This window comes from Plectropomus leopardus, chromosome 3 (assembly GCF_026936395.1).
Source record: "Plectropomus leopardus strain MGB_pleo_1.0 chromosome 3, ASM2693639v1, whole genome shotgun sequence".
Classification (NCBI taxonomy): domain Eukaryota; kingdom Metazoa; phylum Chordata; class Actinopteri; order Perciformes; family Serranidae; genus Plectropomus; species Plectropomus leopardus.
The window spans coordinates 28059397-28080212 of NC_142178.1; the positions used below are offsets into that span (position 1 = coordinate 28059397).

The 20816-nt window shown below is 37.9% G+C and overlaps 2 protein-coding genes and 1 long non-coding RNA gene across 3 annotated transcripts; 1 reads left to right on the forward strand and 2 right to left on the reverse strand.

The window, feature by feature from the left end:
* The first annotated feature begins 544 nt into the window (after positions 1-544).
* adra1d (adrenoceptor alpha 1D) lies at positions 545-10751 on the forward strand. Its single transcript, XM_042485489.2, has 2 exons — positions 545-2287; positions 9193-10751. Exons 1-2 carry the CDS (start codon positions 1330-1332, stop codon positions 9741-9743), a joined length of 1509 nt encoding a protein of 502 aa, XP_042341423.2. The 5' UTR covers positions 545-1329; the 3' UTR covers positions 9744-10751.
* LOC121942318 (uncharacterized) lies at positions 9259-17115 on the reverse strand. Its single transcript, XR_006105798.2, has 3 exons — positions 16610-17115; positions 16231-16330; positions 9259-9396 (listed from the first exon to the last, which is right to left on the reverse strand). It is a non-coding gene; the product is annotated as an uncharacterized LOC121942318 (long non-coding RNA).
* Positions 17116-18334: 1219 nt separating this feature from the next.
* Positions 18335-19393, reverse strand: LOC121941614 (5-hydroxytryptamine receptor 4). Its single transcript, XM_042484440.2, has one exon. It carries the CDS (start codon positions 19391-19393, stop codon positions 18335-18337), a length of 1059 nt encoding a protein of 352 aa, XP_042340374.2.
* Positions 19394-20816: the final 1423 nt, after the last annotated feature.

Here is a 20816-nt window from a genome sequence, read left to right on the forward strand (position 1 = left end):
CTTTTGCACATTGTCTTGATGCTTTTGATGTTTTATGTAGAGCACTTCTAATTGCCTTGTTGCTGCAATGTGCTACATAAATTAACTTGCCTTGCCTTCAAATAAAACATATCTGGCAATCCATCAATACTGTTCATAATGGCAGTAACTGATTTTACAGGTAGGATAATTTACAGGTTAATTTGCAAGAAACTGCAGCTCATGCTCAGATAATTATATCAATTTCTTCCAAATCAAATAAGGAGAGCTGATGTGCATACTACAATCAGCAAGGAACAATCAGCATGATGTGATGTTTGCCACAGGAGTCTAGTCTCTGCAGAGAGTAAAGTCTGTAAATTTGGAATTAGATTCACTTCTCATAGGTTTCCACTGAAGTCCATCACAGCACACATTAAAAGATGGTATGTTACACTCACTGAGCTGATGTTTTCCCATGCAGGGACTGTCTGTCCGCTCTGTGACTCTGCCTCTTGACCTTTCCTCTCCTCCAGGCTCCCCAGTGGTTTGTACAGGCCTGTCCTAAGAAATGCACACACAGGCCTGAGGATGGCAGCTGCAGAGTCGCTGGAGAACATCACAGCTTTGCCTGAAGGCGCCCAGTTTTTCATTCCAGTGGTCAGAATTGTCTTGCTGGTGCCCGGTGGCTGTTTAGATGATGTTACTGATTCTGCTGCTGCTTTGTCTTGTCTTTGATGGATGGGTGCGAGGAGCTTTCCATGAGGGCATTATGAGACTCCAGAGGTAGACATCTTAGATGTTTTTTTTTTTTGTTTTTTTTTAACCAAGTCCAAAAAGAAATAAAAGGAGGCAGTCCAGGTTCAATAAGTATGTGTTTTAGAATTCGTGACTGGATTTAAAGACATGCTCTGTTTTGGAGTCTGTGAACGCAACAGTAAATGTGTGACGTGTGGGTGGAGCTGTAGGTTCAGACCCGCTGTACCAGCTCTGACTCTGATCGGGGAGTTGTTGCAAAGGATGCCACCAGTGGAAAACCATCGCAGGGAAGAAATGCGTGAAAATGCGGCTAAACGTAATTGATTGTTTTGTTCTTTTTTTGTTGTGGCTAAATTATACTTTTACTTAGTACAGAATGAAAACCTGAATCATATTTTAAGTGTTTCTTTCTTAATTTTTCCCCAAACAACAGCTCCATAGTCATGCATGCATTCGCCTACATTCATAAGGACTTTTCTTATTAATTTTGTTTTTCAAATATTACTCGGAGGACGCCCGCTTCACTGGGAAGAGAGACTGAGATGAAACAATGCCTGTTACGCTGCTTTCTTTAGAAAACTTACTCTGAAGTTCTCTTTATGGCGTTTTAAAATGACAGACTCTAACTTGAGGAACGAAAGCAACTATGGGATCTATTTTGCTGAAGCTTTCAATGGATCTGTCCTGGACCAAATCTTTCCAAACGACAGCATCACAACATGCCCGAACTTCACAATGGACTCACAGGTTGTCGGTGTCGGGATCTTTCTCTCTGTTTTCATTGCGGTGGCAATTATTGGGAACATTTTGGTTATCCTGTCTGTGCTGTGCAATAAACATTTGCAGACTGTCACAAACTTCTTTATTGTCAACCTAGCTATGGCAGACCTGCTGCTGAGCATTATTGTGCTGCCTTTTTCTGCATCTCTAGAGGTTTTGGGGTGCTGGGTGTTTGGCCGGGTTTTCTGTAACATCTGGGCAGCGGTGGATGTGCTCTGCTGCACCGCATCCATCCTCAGCCTTTGCGTCATCTCTATCGACAGGTACATAGGTGTTAAACACTGTCTTAAATACCCGACTATTATGACAGAGAGAAGGGCAGTGGCTATTTTAGTGCTAGTCTGGGTGTCATCCACGGTCATTTCTGTCGGACCGCTGCTAGGATGGAAGGAACCGCCGCCTGTGGATGACAGGATCTGCAGCATCACAGAGGAGCCGGGCTACGCGCTCTTCTCCTCGCTCTTCTCTTTCTACCTCCCGCTCCTGGTCATCCTCATCATGTATTTTAGGGTCTACGTGGTGGCCCGTAGGACTACCAAAAGCCTCGAAGCGGGCGTCAAACGAGAGAGAAACAAGTCGATGGAAGTGGTGCTCCGGATACACTGTCGCAGCGTGCTGGAGGACGCGCGCCAGACCAGCTCCAAAAGCAACAAAAACCATCCCTTTCGAAGTTCGCTCTCAGTGCGGCTGATGAAGTTCTCCAGGGAGAAAAAGGCTGCTAAAACCCTCGCCATCGTTGTGGGGATGTTCATCTTGTGCTGGCTGCCCTTTTTCTTCTTTCTGCCGATGGGTATGTCTTATAACTTTATATTTCAACGTAAATTGCACACCAGTGCGTCCTTTGGATGTTTAAGTTTCATGAATGGTCCTGTACTTTGCCTTGGAAATTATAATCCTTCCAGTGACCTATTTGAATTTTTAATTCAACACCTTGGACTGATTAAATCGTTTGCATTTATATGTTTTCGAGCTTATTAATTTTAACACGGGTAATTAATGCATTTGCGTCACCTGGAGTGATTCAACTTTTTCAGCCTGCAGCTCCTCTTGAGAGCCGCGTAAAATTTCTCTTCACAGCGTCCAACGTGAGGCTGCCAGTATTAAAAAAAACGAACCACAACTACGATCACAGGGGCTTATCCCCTTTAATATTTAGAAAATGTGTAACCCCCCCCCCAGCATGAAAGTAGCTGAGGGCTCATTTGCATAAAAAGTTTATGCAAAAAGGCACAAATCCGTGAAAAAAAAATGAACAGAATACAGGAAATTAAGTTTTACGTGCTCAAAATTTTCTTGCAGAGGACCCCTAACCCCCTATTTTAAGATGTGTTCCCCTCAGTATTGAATCAAAACCTACGCCCTAGCAGATAACAGAAGATTGCCGGATTCCATTCTCAGTTTATTTATTTATTGTTAAGGAACTCTGCCAGAAAGTAATCAAAACTAAGATTGTTAGATTATAAAAAACAATATTCTGGCCAGAAAAGGTCAAATCTGTAATGTGACCATTCATGTGGCTTGTTTTCATGCATGTTATATTTCTGGGAGTTTTTTTTTTTTTTCAGGTGGTTATTACAACATTTTTTTAAAGAGCAGTCACAACAGACTGACATTCTTCACTAATGAGTACTCCAAAATGCTTCCAGCAGCTTGCATCAATCATAGCCGCTCATTCCATATATCATTTTCAGTGGGTTACCTGTTTTAGTAAGAGTCTTACCCACGGGTAGGGGGGTGGGGTTTGCTTCTTTCCCTTTCCTTCATTTCTTTCTTTTTGGGGGAAATACATGACTATGTGCTCCAGTAGCATAGACTGTCACTCTTAAGTTTGCTTTAACTGCTTTTAAAGGAAGTACAAGGGTGGACTAAACTGTACTGCACCTTTAAGGGGTGAGATGGAGCCCCAGAGAGCTTCCTCTGTTTTTGTTTTTTTTTTTACACAAAATTTAGTATTTCAACTGATTTAGTCATATAATTTAATTATTGCACTACTTACCTAGAAATAACATATTGCAAACAAAATAAAACTTGTTATTAAAGCTTTTTGAGAACCCCCCGTCTCCCAGTGGGGCCCTAGGTAATCGCTCCCACTTTTCACCCCACTGCGACACCCTGTTTCTCACATAGCAACATAAAAAAGTGAACAAAGAGACACTATTTGTTTGTTTCATAGTCTCCATTTGCAGCAGGGAAAGGTCACAGCTAAATTATAACATTAAATTCTACCTGGAAGTCTCAAAAATAAGAAATTATTCATGCTGAAAACTTAAAATGAAGGTGTTTATGTTAAAAACAGCTTTTAAATGGAGAGCAGTATCGGAAATGATGAGGAAAGGTTAGTTGAAAAAGGCCCTCCAGTTGGAATGACCAATACAAGTCATTATAGATCATACATAAATCAAAGTGAAGTATGCAATATGCATATAATGCTGCACTTACAGAAAGTAATGGTATTTACCACAACACACACACACACACACACACACACACACACACACACACACACACACACACACACTTAATGTGGCCTCATGAATTTTAATTTAGCATATATTTCACTTAATTGATTGTGAGGGACATTATGAACAAATGGCCAGTATCTTACTGAGTGTAGCACTTACAGCACTCTCTTTCTTGCTGCACCTCCACATTTATTTAATTAAATTATATTACAGCAAAGCCTGCAGGGAGAGAAGGGAGGGTGCAAGAAATGAATGGGAGCTGGTAATCACTTGATGCACTCAATGGGAGTGGAAAGGGCAAGATTATTTGTATCCAGAAATCAAAGATGGATAGATACTTCTCTTGTCATTGAAAATTAGTAAGAACATAAATGAATGTACAATGGCACAAACACATCATCACATTACATAGGCCACATTATCATATAATTGGAACATTTTTATGCTTTATATCGGTTATACAAATTGAGGCCAATCTGAAACATGCCTTGATTGACAAACTCATTTTCATTTTCATTATCATATGATGCCTTTGTGATTATATTACACAGCCAGCTCTTGGGAAATGCCACCCAGAAGTCTGAAAGGGCTTATGACTCAGAGTGGCACTCCTAAAAATCAGTATTCAAAAGAGAGAACAAAAGCTCTGCCAAATTAAGACGTAGATCTGGTAATACCTTAAGTTGTTTTCAACATATAAATCCTGGTAGATGGTAGAGGTTTCTAATTTGCATTATAATATGAGTCAAACCACAAGAACGACTCTGTAATGTGATTGCTAAAGCTGAAATCTCGGAACTAGGAATTTACTGGAAACCATCTGTCCTGCGGAATCCCCGCAGACACGCTGTCCTGCAATCTTAGCTGAGTGCTGACCACCTCAGAGGAAGTAGTTTAAAGGATATAGTCCCCATAGGGATCAATAACGTGTCACTATGTTTTATGGATTCATCCCTTTAGGGGGTTGTTTCCTAAATGACTGACTGACGAGAATGAAATAGTCCCAACCTCCGATTCCAAGCCCTGTTTACCCATACTTGGTCAGTCAGACAGATTGATGTTGTTGATGAGACACATCATTAATGAGTAACCTTTGCTGAGAGGCAGACATGTACTTTTAGCACCTCTTGTGCCAATCAGCCCTTTCTCTGTGATGATGCAAATCTAGACGGAGTAGTCTGACTCATCTGAAGCTCCAGAGAGTGCCCTAACACGATTTGCCTATATTAGTGCACCAGGCTCATGAATACTAGAAACTGATGGAATACGGGGAAACAGACCTTCAGAATTACTTTGAATGCCATTTGTCCCTCAGTTTCAAGTACTACCATATCACACTGGGAATGTTGAGTCAAAATTTAAGTATGAATACCTTACGGTATCATAATAGGCTGGTTTTACTTTATTTGTTTCTGATTTAAATCCAACCACTATAAAGGCACAAAGAAATACATGTTCAAGCTTTAGATTATTAAGGTTTATTGTTGACTGCCTTTGTTTTAAAATTGTATATTATGCATTTCATATTCTGGAAGACTGAAATAATTGGTCTGATAGAGATAACTTTGTTTTGCAGAAAATGTATTTAAATATTACATGAGTTGAAATTTTTAAATGAGTTTTATGTGGTTTTCACAGAAGTTAGCGTTGCTCTGTGGCAAACAAAAGTTTGTGATGATTACATGTTTGGTTCAGTAAGGTAGTCCTCACAGATGAACACCACTTTTATGATTTTGAGCGTGAATGCAATCACCACCATGTCACCACCACAACAAGGCTACAGCTGTGTTTGGCATGATGACAAGCCACTTGTAGCCACTACTCATGTAGGCACTTGTTAGCAACCGCCTTTTTAAAGACACTCAAAAAGCTTCAAAATTCACGAGTGGGGTATTGCTGATGTATTTTATGTTGTATAACAAATTGTGAAAGGCTCCGAAGCTTGTATTAACCACAGATCTCATTTTAGGCATCTGACAAAAGCCCATTGACTTTGAGATGAGGAGACCTGGAGTGTTAAAATGCTAACTCATTTAGGACTCATTCCTGCAGCTCTCATTTGTAGCTTTTAAAGCCAAAGTCTGATATACCTAATTTTTCTGTGCCAGAGACCTCCTTTGTTGTACAAGAATTATTAAAAACAAATCACTGAGTTACACTGTTGCACTGGGTGACATGTTTTTGTATTATGATGCACATGGGCACTGTAGTTTATTTTCAGTACTCTGTCCTGCTGCTCTAAATACTAACACAGCAAATTTGCAGCCGAAATTATTCCCCAACATGTACACTGTGTATTCCTGTCGGAGTCATTTTTGTAAGACACTACAGTACCCAGCTGTTTCAGTGAACAGTTTAGCCATTAAAAATAATGAAAGTATATATTTATGATCAATTTTGGAGTTTTAAAAAGCCATCAAAGGCTGACCCTCAATTGGAGCATTTGATGTCAAGCAGATTATTCTTTAAGCACTGTAAATGTGGACTGATTGGGATTCTGTTTGATCACACAAAAGAGATATCACAAAATTTTGTGGGAAAAATTGGACAGGTCCCCAGACTCCTTGATGGACTTCAATATGTATTCAAAGCATTCATTTATGTTCTAGGATATGAGCCAATGTGAACTTTTAAAAAACCCTGTCCACACAGAAGATTTAAAAGAGCATTTATCTTACAGACATTGAGATGTGAAGGATAATTTTATCTAAAAGGCAAAGAAAATCTAAAAGATAGGAAAATTGTGCATCAGAGTGGTGAATCATTTGCTGTCTGCCTTGAAGGTGATGTCATTTCAGTAAAAAGAGTTAATGGAGAACATCACTTCCTTTAATCACTTTATTCATCTTAATTTTTAACTGTGTTGTGCCAGAACTCGCTTTCAGTAGCGATGAAAGCAGAGTAATGATGCAACAATGCTACACTCAGGATACTGTTCATGCTGCAGAAAAAAGTTACAAGTAAGAGTGTGACCTCTGTTTTAATATGCAGCTGTTGTCTCTGAGTAAATGCCACAATCAAGTGCACAGTATGTTGTTTGCAGCTGATGTCAAAGCAGCTGGAAACCATTACTTTGAAAATCACATGCAAGCCAATTGTATACTTTCACATTAGAACTGAAACTGAAAATGGAATTCTGGGCCCAGGCAGTACAGACTCGACATTAGCACTGTGACATTGCCTCCATGTCCAGGTCAGCAGCTGTTTTAAGTCCAGGTCAGGGGAGACTGGACTGGAGTGGCTACAGTGGTGCACCCACAAAGGTGGGGCCATGGCACAAGTGGTAGGTAGTGGTATCTTGTAAAACTAGACCCAGCCCCCAGGAAGGGCACCAGTTTTATACTTACCTACATAGACAACTAAAACAGCATTAAAGAGGTTCTTCTCAGGGCACTACTGAGCAGCTAGGGCTTGGTTTGATAGCATGCAGAAAGAAAACTGACCCTTTGACTCAAACTTGTATGTACTAATTAATGGTATATTTGCATTCTGGACTGTTACATGTAAGTACATTAAAAGGCCTCAATCCAAATTTTCTAAAATGCTGCTAGACAATTAATGTCCCAGAAAGAGTCTTAGCTATTTAATTTTAATGCTCTATCAACCCAAAAGCTGATAATGACAAGTTAAAGTTATCCATGGCAGGAATTTCCATCATACCGACACTAATGACAAAGATATGGTTTGAGTAAACCTGTGCAATTCAAGGCAGTGTACATGTGTTACATGCAGAATCAGGTACTGGCACACTACCTCTGTGCTGACTCATTAAAACATGGTGTACATTTGACCATATCCCGTCAGAGAAATCACACACCACATGGACATTTAAATCCTCCTTATGTTCTTTACAGCCTGGTTAATGTCAGATAAATGTGCATCAATTAAAGCCATTCAACGAAAAAACATCAAACACTTCGCACTAATAAGAAAATGTCTTATCATCACATATATTCAACTAAAGCAAAAGTGTCATGAAAAGAGTTGTGTGCACTGGGGCTTGCAAGTTGAAGCATGCTCCGTAAATATCTGTCCCCATCAATAAAAGTCAACAAAATGTCAGAACCTCATCTGTTTCCATATATAAACACAAGCAAACAGCTACAGCCGCACAATAAATCATCATACCCATATTGCTGCGAATATACTACTGTCAGAGGAATGAAAAATATAAATATGTAGCATAAACATAATACAGCTGTACATATGCTTAACCTCCTGCACAGCTGTCTCCTCAAGTTAGACCTGTTGTTCTTGTTTGTGGACACTTTTTTGGTGCCATATAGTGGTAGAAAAGTATTATAATTTATGTAAAAACAAGATGGCGACCATCCCTGCCAAGTCAGTCTATAGCCGATAAAATTTGACTAATTTCAGCAATAGTAACAAGCTAAGACACTGTAAATTGGAACTTTATTATTGTATTACTGCAGCATTTCACAGCTAATTAAGTGTGACAGATTGTTCTTATAGACATAAAGGACATTCCAAGCTTAAATTATCAAGCAAGGAAAATTTATACAGAGTTACAAAATAAACAAATCACAAAACTTTTAGATATGTGTTCAATATTTGCAGTTTTGTGTGGTCGTGTTCAGGCATTGAAATGAACCGTTTTGAACAACCTTAGACTTGAAGAGTAACCCCTAACCCTAAGATTTACAAAACATTGAACAAATGCTGCATTGTTTGCTATTTTGTTTTTGCACAACAATCTTTAGACTTTGAAATAAACAGTTTTATGCTGAATTGCACACTGGTGACTATTGAAAATAAACCCACCATTGCTGTATGAGGACATCACTTGTCTACCCGAAACTACTTACTGTTTAAGGACAATGCTTAGTTGTTTTTTTTTTTGAATATATACATATCAGATACTGATCCCAACTAGCTATGAGAGATTAAAAAAAAAGCAAACCAAACAAAAGCTTGGGTCTCGGGACTAAGGCATTTTTTGACAAATTATTATAAAGTATAAAGTATTCCAGTCAATTCATTTTTAAATATTTGAAGCTGATTCAAATCCAGATTGACAAACTGGCACACAACATCCGTTTACCAAAAATTATGGTCAGATATTTAGCATTTACTATAAATAAATGATTATAGATATTCTCTTACCACTATATTTTGTAAAAAAAAAAAAAATGACAGCAGTATGCTGTCCTTGTATTGTGTATTTTCTGTATGTTAACTCACAATTTTTTGCCATGGCTCCATTTCCTTTTAGGTGCCTTCTTCCCGGCACTGAAGCCATCCGACACTGTGTTTAAGGTGGTCTTCTGGTTGGGCTACTTCAACAGCTGCATCAACCCCATGATCTATCCCTGCTCCAGCAAAGAGTTCCAGCGGGCGTTCACTCGGCTCATCAGGTGCCAGTGTCACCAAAGACAGAGGGTCCTGCGTCGCTTCTACAACCAGAGGTGGCGGACAGCTGTCAAAGGAATGTCGAGGGATCAGAGGGGAGACTGTAAGCCCGGCTATGCCGTGCACGAGTCCTGTGGCAGCTCTTTGTTACACAAGGGGAAAGGGCGCTCGCTAAGTTTCAAGAGATGGAGTCTGTTTCCACCACTGCAAAAATCTTCCTTCCAGCTCAAAGAGAAAGTGAACAATCTGTCGAATAAAATCAAGGGAGGGCCAGGAAAGGGAACCACACCTGCAGTAGGTCGGATTGATATAGTAGACACAGTCTCTATGGGGATTTACAACTCCTGTGAGCAGAACAGTTATCAGTTCTATGATCTGGCAGACTGCTATGGCCTGAAGGAGACTGACATTTAGACGGCCACCAGAGAATCTTTTATTTATTTTTCAAAGGGCCACGTTGGACCAACATGCAGGAAAGACTGCGATAGGACATAATTTTTGTGTTAACGAAACATCTGAGAATCATAGCTTGATTAAAGCTGTGGACAGAGAATGACGTCTTGATCCCAGCACAAACAGGACTAAAACTTTATCTCAGTCCTTCATTCCGGTCATGTTTATTTAGATGAAATGTCTTGTGAGATGCTTGAAGCCACTTTTTGGAAGTGGATGCAGCAGGAGCCATCTTCTTGGACTTACTTCAAGTGCTGTCACTTGGAAGAACTGTGCATCAATGTTACACAGATCACAGTTGACAGGTGTTCGCATCTTCTGCAAGACAGCTAACACAGTCCTCATTATTACTGCTTATTTCTTCAGATTTTACATCAGATGGTCTCCATGTCTTTTAAACAAGCCAGCTGACACTACATGATTACTGGTGATTGCTTTGTTTGATATCCAGCTGATTTTTGAAACAAATATTTTTGAAAACTAACAGAGTAAAATAAGAGTTATACAAGCAATTTTTATTGTTGCCAGAATGTCTTGATTTTATCAGATGTCATTTGTTAGAATAATTTATGATTCATCATCTGCCATTTTTCTGTTTTGACAAGGCATTGTAAAGATAAGATGGCGGCTAAGGATAAAGATGCTGCACAGTATTTATTCAAACTGTTGGATTTATAAATGAACTTGGCAGTGAAATGTATACTGTTTGAATAAAAACTCATGTGTCTACTTGGCCTGTGTAACTGTATTTTGCATTGCCAAGTGAGTGTTAATGTGAAATGAACATGCTTTTTTTGTATTTTTCGATGTTATGTTTGTTTATGTGAGATGAAAAGAGAAATAAAAATGAGGGAAAATAAGTTGCAACACCTTTGTTTTTCAGTTAAATTACAGTAAAACACCTGTGTAATGTGACTCACGATCTAAGAAAACTATAATAGCATAGTATGCCTCTGCCAGCCAATAAAGTTGCGGTTTTCATCCACGTATGTCCTGACTTATATGAATATGTAGTAAAGACTTTTAAGGAATTTAATGAAAAGTACTATATATATTTTGAATTATTTGTTATGGTTAAAAACATGTTTTATGAGGTCACAATGAACTCTGATCACCAACTTCTCATCAATTCAAACCTAAGTTCAATTTAATGTTTGTAATGCAATACCTTCCTATTGCATTCACGAGAATGGGAAAGATGGGCAGAAGGACAGATAGACTGCATGTAAAGACAGACAGTAAGTCTACCACTCCCACTGTACAAATATTTAGCCAAAATTTCCCAGATAAAGGTGCTGCCATCTTGCTCTGGTGTCCTCATTTGGAACCAGAGTCTGTGCAGTAGTGATTAAGGGGGAACCACAGTATCAAGTTCACACAAATAGTTAATTCGCTGTGACATCACCTTTTGATTTGTGGACTACTGTTCTAAAGCCTTTAGTTTGGAATTTTGGCAGTCACAATCTTGTTTTTTTTTTTGGAGCCAGAAGTGATCATATTAAGTTGAATCTTATCGAGAACCCCAGGACACCACTGTGGTAGCAACTTATCAATCACAAGGAAGCCACGCCATAAATCATGCCCTGCTTTACTGTCTACATAAACTCAATCATTATATAATAATAAATGAAATGAGAAATAGGGTCTTTTTCTCACAGACTTTTATACAATCAGACCTCTTTTTGCAAACAGTGTAGTCATGCCCTGCTGGCTATTGGAAAGAATGCAGGTTTAAGGCATGTTTTCATTGGCTTCACTTTTAAGACCAACAGGTCATATTTTCTTTCTTTTTACAGACAATATGGTCCCTGCCCATACACACGCCTGTGTCAGTTACGAGTCAATCATGACTTCACACTCCCTTTTTATAGCATCAAATATCTAATTTTAAACAAAATGATTAGAAAAACTAACAATTGACTGTTCATCTGTATGATAGGAACCACTGACACAACACAACAAGCTCCCCCAACCAGCAGTGTTTTACCTCCTGCATCTATTCTGCTTAGAGACTTATGATACAAAACAATATGATATGTTACGTTACAATACGATGCGATGCAATACGATATACTTTATCGTCCCTGTTGGGAAATTTGTCTTGGATTTAGATGCTGCGCCCAATGCCTTCACAGTCACAATACAACGAACCATATATGAACAAAACAGCACTGAGCCAAATCACCAAATAAAATGTACATAATGCAAATTTTACATGCAAAATATTGCACGTACATTGCACTTAACACATATTGCACATATTCTGTTGTTAAAGCATCATGAAACTATTGCACAATCCCTGCAACCTTAAACAACACTGTTTGAAAGTTAAGGAGGGGAAGAAAAAATTGTCTGATTTTAGACAAAACACCAATGAAATTGATGTAAATAAATTAAATGCATGTGTCAGCCAAGCTGAACAGGGTAGTGAGAATCTGCTGACTGATAAATACAAATTAATATTTTGGGAATTCAAAGAGAGTGACAAACAGACACCCTCACATAAGGCTAGAGCTGCAGGCAGATGTAGAGAAACTGATAAAAAAAAAAGAGTCACTGTCAAGACTAATAAATCTCAATTACTTCCTGTTATTTGCTTCATTCCACCATGGGTTTAAATGTTTTTTTGATAAAGGGGAATGTCGAACAGCTGAATTTGTACTATTCTTCTATTTGTAATCATGACCAGAAACTAATAGATGACAGAAAAAGATCTGCATGGACAGCAATAAGGTGACAAAAACAAATAGTTCTTGTGGTTGGAGAACCCATCATGGACCGAAACACACACAAAAAAAACAAAACAAAACCAAACACATACTAGCTGCTGTCAGTAAAGGCTAAAAGCAGCAATTATTGCAAGAATATGGGATTTACTCTCAAATCCAGACACAAATGGTAGAAATATATGTATGGAAATATAATAAACCGAGCAAAAAACAAAGCTTGCCTTCATGGTTTAAATGCTCTTTCTTGTGGTCTTTACCAAATGCCCTTTGAAACATTTTTCCATTTATCCTCACTTACCCCTCTGTCCCTCACAAAGAAAACAGACTTGAAACAACAGCAAAACTCCATCAAAGCTATTTTCTAACTTGAGTGATAAAATTATCTGGGTTTCAATGTGTTGTTACACTTTCACAGTTCGAACACTTTCACAAAGCAACAGAGTGCGCCAAAGAGACAGACTCTGCCTTGACTCCTAATTGTCTACTGACAGCACTGGTGCTAGTTGAACAAAGATAGACTTTGACTATGGCTTAGAGCTAATAAACAGACTGCAGATAAACATCTCATGTCATCATTTGCACAGAGCTGCCTGGTCCATGACTATCTTGAATAGTATATGTATTCTGGGCATTGGGTATCTCTGTGCCTCGCAGGATTAGATTACAAATTAAAAGGAAAGTGAAGCAAAAGCAGAGCCTAACATATACTTTCGAGTTCCTAGGACTTCCAAAAATCTTCATCACCTCACAGCAATGTTAAACCATGAACGGAATCACTTTTCCTTCTTTTTGTCAGTTGCAGCAGATGTGATAGTGTGTTACCATGGAAACACAGCCGTTAGCTCTATCAGAGATAGCCTGGGGTTAGGTTGGCTGCTTTTTTAATCTTAAAGCTAAACATTTTTAGCATTTTAGCCAGAGTTAGTCCGCCTTTTTGTTTGTGAAACTCTAATGCTGCCTACAGGACCAAACACATGTCCACAGAGCTGACTGTGACTCAAAGAGAAAAAAAACTACAATAACACAGTGAATGTGATTTTGGGAACAGATTTAGGTTACAGACAATTTAGAAAGCATGGAAGAGTGAGAGAAAGAGAGAAAGAGAGAGAGCAAGAAAGAGAGAGAGAGAGAGAGAGAGAGAGAGAGAGAGAGAGAGAGAGAGAGAGAGAGAGAGAGAGAAATCCTAGCTTTGTCAAAACCAGTAAACCGGTTACTTCCTGTCATTAGCCTCATTCCACCATGAAAATGCATTTAGTACATTGGCATACCAAAACAATATCCCTGTACAAGTACATTTCTTACTGAGCAAGACTACAAAGCCCACAGAATAACTGTTTTGAGTAAAACCTAAAAAGAAATGCAGGTTTTTCAATCTAAAATATCACTTGCATATGCTCTATAATGTGAAGCAAAACACCCATAGCTACACCTACCTATATGTATTAGTTGTACAGCAAACTGTCTTAAACTATGAATTCATAGTTTGTGCAAGATAAAATCTCAGTCTATTAAATGTTCATACATTAATCTAGGGCCTTTTGTGCCATCATATAGGAGGCATCGTGTATCATTATGACACAACTTAACCTAAAGATACTTTGTAACTAAGATTAGAAAAGCAACATGTTGCAAGTGAAAGATTCAGATATGGGACACATTAAATTCATTTTTTAAAAAATTTTTCAATTTTTAAAAAAAATTTAAACTCCTTGTTAAATATCAGCTTTAGACTAAATAATGTATTTATCTGTCAGGGCATCAATTTAATCCACACCTTCTGCAGCCCTAACCTTTAGGGTGGTCAGAGGGGAATTCCCTTTCTGATAGAAAGTACTAGTAATAGTTTTAGAAACTTAACAGCTTAACAGACCACTTTATAGCATTTTAAAACAAAAACCCTAGATAAAGGATTTTCAAAGTTTAAATAACTAAGTGCCAGTTTAGGGAGTCAGCAAATGTTTGAGGGCCAAACAGAAAACAATGCATACAGTATGGCTTTTTTTAATGACACTCTAACACTTTACAAAAACTATATCAGTCCTGATATTAGCCACATAACATTCATATCATATTTTAGTTTTGTACTTCTTAATATGTTTGAAAGTACTGAAATCGAGAGACAGTACAGTGTTTGACAGTGAGTGTACTCATAGCAGTTGAGCTGTCGTAAACCATTTAAATCAATAATTTTGGGGTATTTTTTAAAATTATATTTCAATATGGAAATGGATGTGTTCCCTCAATATATATTATAATTACTGCCTAGATTTATGCTGTCTTTAAGAATTAAGTTGTAGTGTATTTTATTTCGGATTTCATTAATTGTTTTGATAAAATATACACGCTCATGCACTCAATCATCCACCACCTGCTGTTTTGTCACAACAGCTTGATGTCTAATAATACATCCTGTTATTTCTAGTGTGGCTAAACCGTACTGTGACTCCTGAATTCAGTCTGTCCTGTCTCCAACAGCAATCTTTTCATTTGAAAAATCAGAACACAAGCTCATTTTATATTCCTATAAATAGCCTAAGACTCCATCTTGGAAGCGAGTTCAGACAAGTAATCTTGCTATAAGATTACACACTAACCAATGTTTAACATGACACAATGGTATTATAGTCTTGATAAGCAAATTATTATTTGTTTTCGTCCTATTAAATCCACCTCATCTTTTATTTAACAGCACAAAAAAATTTAATGAAAAGCCACAAATTTAGTTCAAACTAAGTGTCTGTGCTACATTTGAAAGTCATTGACACACCACAACCAATTAAATTACATTATATTTAAAATTAAGAGTAAAATATGTTGAATTAAAACTTCGTTTTCAACATTTCAGATATGCAGAGTGTTTTGGACTCATAAATATTAATTACATTCCTAATAACCACTCTCATTTTTAGCCCTGAGAGGTATTTCACAAGGCATGCTTAGGCACTAAGCTATGCTTATTAGTTTGTAATTTCACCTTATTTCCACCTCAAGAAGCACATTTGGAGGGATGCCACCTAAATTATTATAATTTGAGCTGAACCTGACAGGAGCACATTGAAGGTGGCGAAGTATCTATATTTCAGTTTTGAGTTATTAATTAGTTTATTAGCGCATGAGTTATTTTCAAATGGCAAAAGGCTATTCCAAAATTGTCTCACACAAGGCAGAAAACTGAGGCTGCACTGCTCATTTTTCAAGCATGAAACATTTAAGCTCATATCAGCAGCTGGCCAGCAGCTGTCATAATACCAGAATTTATATTAGTCACTGGCATTTTGCCAAAAGTACAAGTTATTCGAAACATCAATTTACAGGAGTACAGTCATATTTTTAATTGGTTTAAGTTACCCTTGTATGCAATAACTGACATGTTGTGGCAATAACTTGTAGTTTGTCGTCCTGGTGAATCAAATAAAAACAATGTATTTTTGATTGGGTATAAAAATTGGCTAGTCTTTGATTTTAATGAAGTAAGCTTTCATGCAAATTCATAGAATTTACATTTTGCCCATGGCTCCTGCTGTAGCCCGTTCAACAACTGCACCCATTACTGCTCCTCTTTCACTTGCAAAATGCAAAGGGGTCAGTTTCAGGCAGTGATTGTGTAACTAATGAAACTAGCAGATCTGACAGTAAAGTTATACATATTGCCTCAATAAATATGCCAGGCACAGTCAAATTTGTGCTTTGCCTGTCATTTTATTTGTTACAACACTTACCTTCAAATGTGTGCACATTCACTCTATTCTGCAGGTTTCATCAGGATGTTTTCATTGTCCTGCAGTTGTCTGAAGACCCAAGAGGCAGCCTGACAGACTTCTAAAAGGAGTTCCAAAACGTGATATATTTTTAGTAATGACACAGAGACATTAAAAATCAATTAAATAAGACCAACAAATCATCTTTTTCATCTCTTATTATATAGCCTATCTGATCACAGAGGATGACATTGTTATCAGCCTTTGTGATGCAGCCAGTTTGGGTCACGATACTAAAAGTAAAAGTTTCTGTCATTTCTGTTTATCAGATAATTTTTGGTTTTGAATGACTCAGTGTCTCCTGGAAGAGCAGAATTATAAATGTCAACAAGGTTCTTACCTGAGATGCAAATCTCTGTTGTGTCATCCTGAAACTCCCTTGATTTTGGCCTCTTCAAGTCTTGCCTTGCGCATCTTACTTTGCACTATTTTAATGCTTGAGAATTGTGTTCTCTCCCATAAAAGTGAAATTGGCTACATCTTCCTCCAGTCCTTAATTTTGCGTAGATTGAAGAAACCAAATTATTTTTAGCAGCAGCAATACGTAGGCCCCATCTGCTATGACATCCTCTTGGATCCATTTGAAGCTGGGAACAAGCAAGGTGGAGCGCATTCACATCCAAAGGACTTTTACAGGTGCTAGATCAAAAGATCAGATTGAAGCAAGAGTCAAAAAAAATCTGCGCATTGTATTAAAAGCTCCCAGTAAATTTTATTTGTGCAAGATCTCGATCTAACAGAGATCTTTGTCAGGCATTTTAAAATATTCACCACAGAGCAGAGCAAGCCACAGAAAGACACAAACACATTCATCTCTCAGGTGATTGTGATCTGCTTGATTGAGAGACAGTCCATTCTCAGGCTGAAAAACTCAGATTGGGCCAATCAGAGCAGAGTTGACAGGCACTCTCTGACACTCCCACATGGAGGACAGAACATGTACCCATGGAAAACAACAACAACAACAACAACAAAAAAACAAAACAAAACAATATTATACAAGAATATACAGAGTACAACACATCAAAAGTTCAAAAGTACAATATACTGAGCATAACACATCAAAATTTACAGGTATATATCACAAATCATCCAAAAATACTAATCATAAAAACTAACAGTCTAGAAAGGTACATAGAAAAAGTAGAAACAGTATGAAAAAACTAAAAATTCTTATTTTCATCTCAGGTTTTTTCAGATTTGTTTCTATTTATACTTCTTCTATGTACTTTTCTAGATTGTTAAAAAATGTAAAAAAAAAATAAATAAAAAAATAAAAAAATAATAGACCAATAATAGACAATACAAAAATCTATCAAAGAAAATATGAATTTTCATTTTTTTTTTTTCACATTTTTCTACTTTTCTATGTACTTTTCTCAATTGTTAGTTCTTATGATCATTGTTTTTGGATGATTTGTGCTATGTACTTGTAACTTTTGATGTGTTGTGAGCGGTGTGCAGTTTGACCCCATCCATTTGAAGCTCCCCTTATTATTGAAAAATTATTTTTTAGATTTATTTTTTATCTTTATTGTTGCTATATACAAGTGGTCAATATTACAGTGATTCTGCTTTCATATGTTAGACATAGACATAATATATACACTGTGACTGGCAGGTAGATAGCCATCTTTTGCCAAGTTATTTTTGAAGTGAACAACCATTTTCAGGTTAAATTTCCATCTAATATCATTGACACATTACCTACATTGGGCAACTGTTCCTCAAAGGCCATGAACACATGGACATAATTCAAAGTTAATTTACTTAAAAGTGGAACTGGAAAAAGCCTGTGTGGCAGAGTCAAACCAGACTCTTTTTCTGCCACAAAATCAAAAAGTTTGTGCCAGAGAGCATGGTACCTTTACATGGAAGGAAAAGAGGTAATTTTATACATAACGGTTGAAGGCATGGTGGCAGTCCTTTGTAACTAAAATTTCCCCTTTTTCCATGATGCTAACAAAAAAATGTTGTTAGAGCACTTCCTCAATCCTTGATCTTTTTATGCCTGAACAAAATCTAATATACAGATACTATCTTTATTTTATGGTTAATCTGCACGTTAATTAGGTTCTTTTCTAGTGTGTGATAGCTCCATCCCAGGGGAGGATCCAGGCAGGCATACCCTGCAGCCCATGAACATGAGGAATGCCCTACGGAAGGAACGGTTGAAGAAACCATATAAAAAGGGATTCAGAGAGGAGTTGATGTATCCCAGCCACAAAAATATGTCCCAGACGACCACTTCCGTACTGTAATCAATGAAGGGGTCCACAATATTGACTGTAAAGAAAGGCATCCAGAAGATTAGAAAAACTCCCATGATGATGCCCAAAATTTTTGCTGCCTTTCTTTCCCTTCTCATAGTGTTTCGGTGTCTTTTTTTCTTGCTTGAGTCTTTGCCCACTCCAGCAGCCATCTGGCTCTCCATGGCGCTGATCTGCATGGCCTGCCGTTTGGCAGCTTTGAAGATCTTCCAGTAGGCTATTAGCATGATAGCCATTGGCAAATAAAAGGCCACCAAGGAAGCCATGACAGCATAAATGCGATTGACCAAGAATACGCATACATCTTTAGGGAGCAGGATGTCCACACCGGCAACATGTAGATCAAGCATTATGGGACCAAAGGAAATGAGCATTGGAACAGCCCAACATACAACGATAAGGAGAGCTACCCGACTCCGGGACATCTTTAAGGAGTAAACCAATGGGTTGCAGACAGCGTAGTAGCGGTCAAACGCTATGCAGCTGAGATGGAATATAGAGGCTGTGCAGAGCATGACATCTAGGCTAGAATGAAGCTTACAAAAAAGGACACCAAAGTACCAGCATCCCTCCACTGTCCGAATCATACTATATGGCATCACTACCAGGCCAACAAGGCAGTCAGCTACTGCCAGGGACATGACAAAGGAGTTTGTGGGTGACTGCAACTGCTTGAAGTAGGCGATGGACAAGACCACCAGGAAGTTGCCCACTACTGTGCAGACGATGCCAACAGAGAGGAACACATATAGGAAAACACGAGAGGCCTGGTTCCTCAATGTAGTGCAGGACTGAAGTTCAGTCTGAAGAGACATATTATCATCTCCAAACAATCCCAAGCTGCTGTTATCCATGGTCTTATCAAGTCTGTCAAAACACACAGATACAGTTGTAAGTAATGAGCAGTCTGACTTTGCAGTAAGTGAAATGTTTCAATTCCTACAATCCTCTTTGGTACATTAACAGTGAAAAAATTGACAAACCACCCGGAATTCTGTTTGTTTTGAGCCAATTGCTGCTCCATGGTTACTTCTTATTAATTAATCTCTTGGCTGTAAACTTTGGTTCAATGTAGGAATCACAAGAGACTGTGGGTGAAAATTCCTCGTTGTAGTTGCCTTATTTAAAATGCCATCTCTTTGCTAGGTGAGGAGAGCAAAACCAGATGTTCTTTTCATCAACACAGATCTTGATTTAATGAGGGGAATGACATATGACTGTTTTTTTTGTTTGTGTCTTCTAAACCAAGAAACACAAACCAAGTGTCACATAATAGAATTCTCCAGTTGAGTCATCAGGTCTGTTGAATTGGAACCTTTTCTTGTAGATATATTTAGGAATTTGAATCCTGTTTGTGACATATATCACAAACATTGGAGTTCTCTTAAAAAAACAGTAATTTGCTATATTTCACAGTTGTGTTTGCCCCTAGGAACAATTACGCATTTATTAAGATTGCTCCTCTTGATTCAGTCATTGCACACCACAGTATATCACACAGCAGAACACATATGACTGTTATGAACAGAATAATATTACATTTCCAGTGCCAGTGGTGTGAACAGGGAGCAGATGTTCCACCTGACTTGGAATAGATTTTAATGAACACCGCAGGGGCCATGCAGTGGTGACGGGAAAGTGATGCAGAGTGGAAATGTAGGTTTTTGTTTGGCTTGTAGACTTGTTGAGTGGAACCAACACACGTCACCATAAGTAATGAGTAATACATATATAAATATAATTTTTATTCACTCTGTAAAGATCGTATCACCACCACCATCCAGGTTTGCCTTTATATTTATTCATTCCATGTAATCAAGTTTCAGTCTGTATACTCATGATTCATTCTGTATATACAAGTTTCATTTTAAATGCATTCAAAGCTCATTCCATAAATTCATATATATTCCGATAATTTATTCTCGAACATTATAATGCATATACATACATAGAGTCACTCCCTCTTCAGGGAGGTAGAGGTCACTTTGGCAGTCATCTCGACAGCTCACCCCCTGCACACCACATTGTTCCCTTCCATCCTTCTAATTTTTCTGTTTATGTCAGTAACAGCACGTCTGCATTATTCGGTTGTATTTACGTCTGTTAATCTTGCACAATACCTCTTATCTGTCATTGTCCACAACATCATGCTCTTGATGTCAGTTTAGTGATTTACACTGCCAGAAGACAATAATTAGTACAAAACTTTACACAATGTCTCACTGTCAATCTTAAGAAAAATGTAATTAAGAGTATGTAAAATTTTGCCTATATGCC

Coding starts and splice junctions, on each gene's coding strand:
- LOC121941614 (XM_042484440.2), bottom strand. CDS start 19,393: ATGGATAACAGCAGCTTGGGATTGTTTGGAGATGATAATATGTCTCTT.
- adra1d (XM_042485489.2), top strand. CDS start 1,330: ATGACAGACTCTAACTTGAGGAACGAAAGCAACTATGGGATCTATTTT. Junction 2,288..9,192: donor TTTCTTCTTTCTGCCGATGG/GTATGTCTTATA, acceptor ATTTCCTTTTAG/GTGCCTTCTTCCCGGCACTG.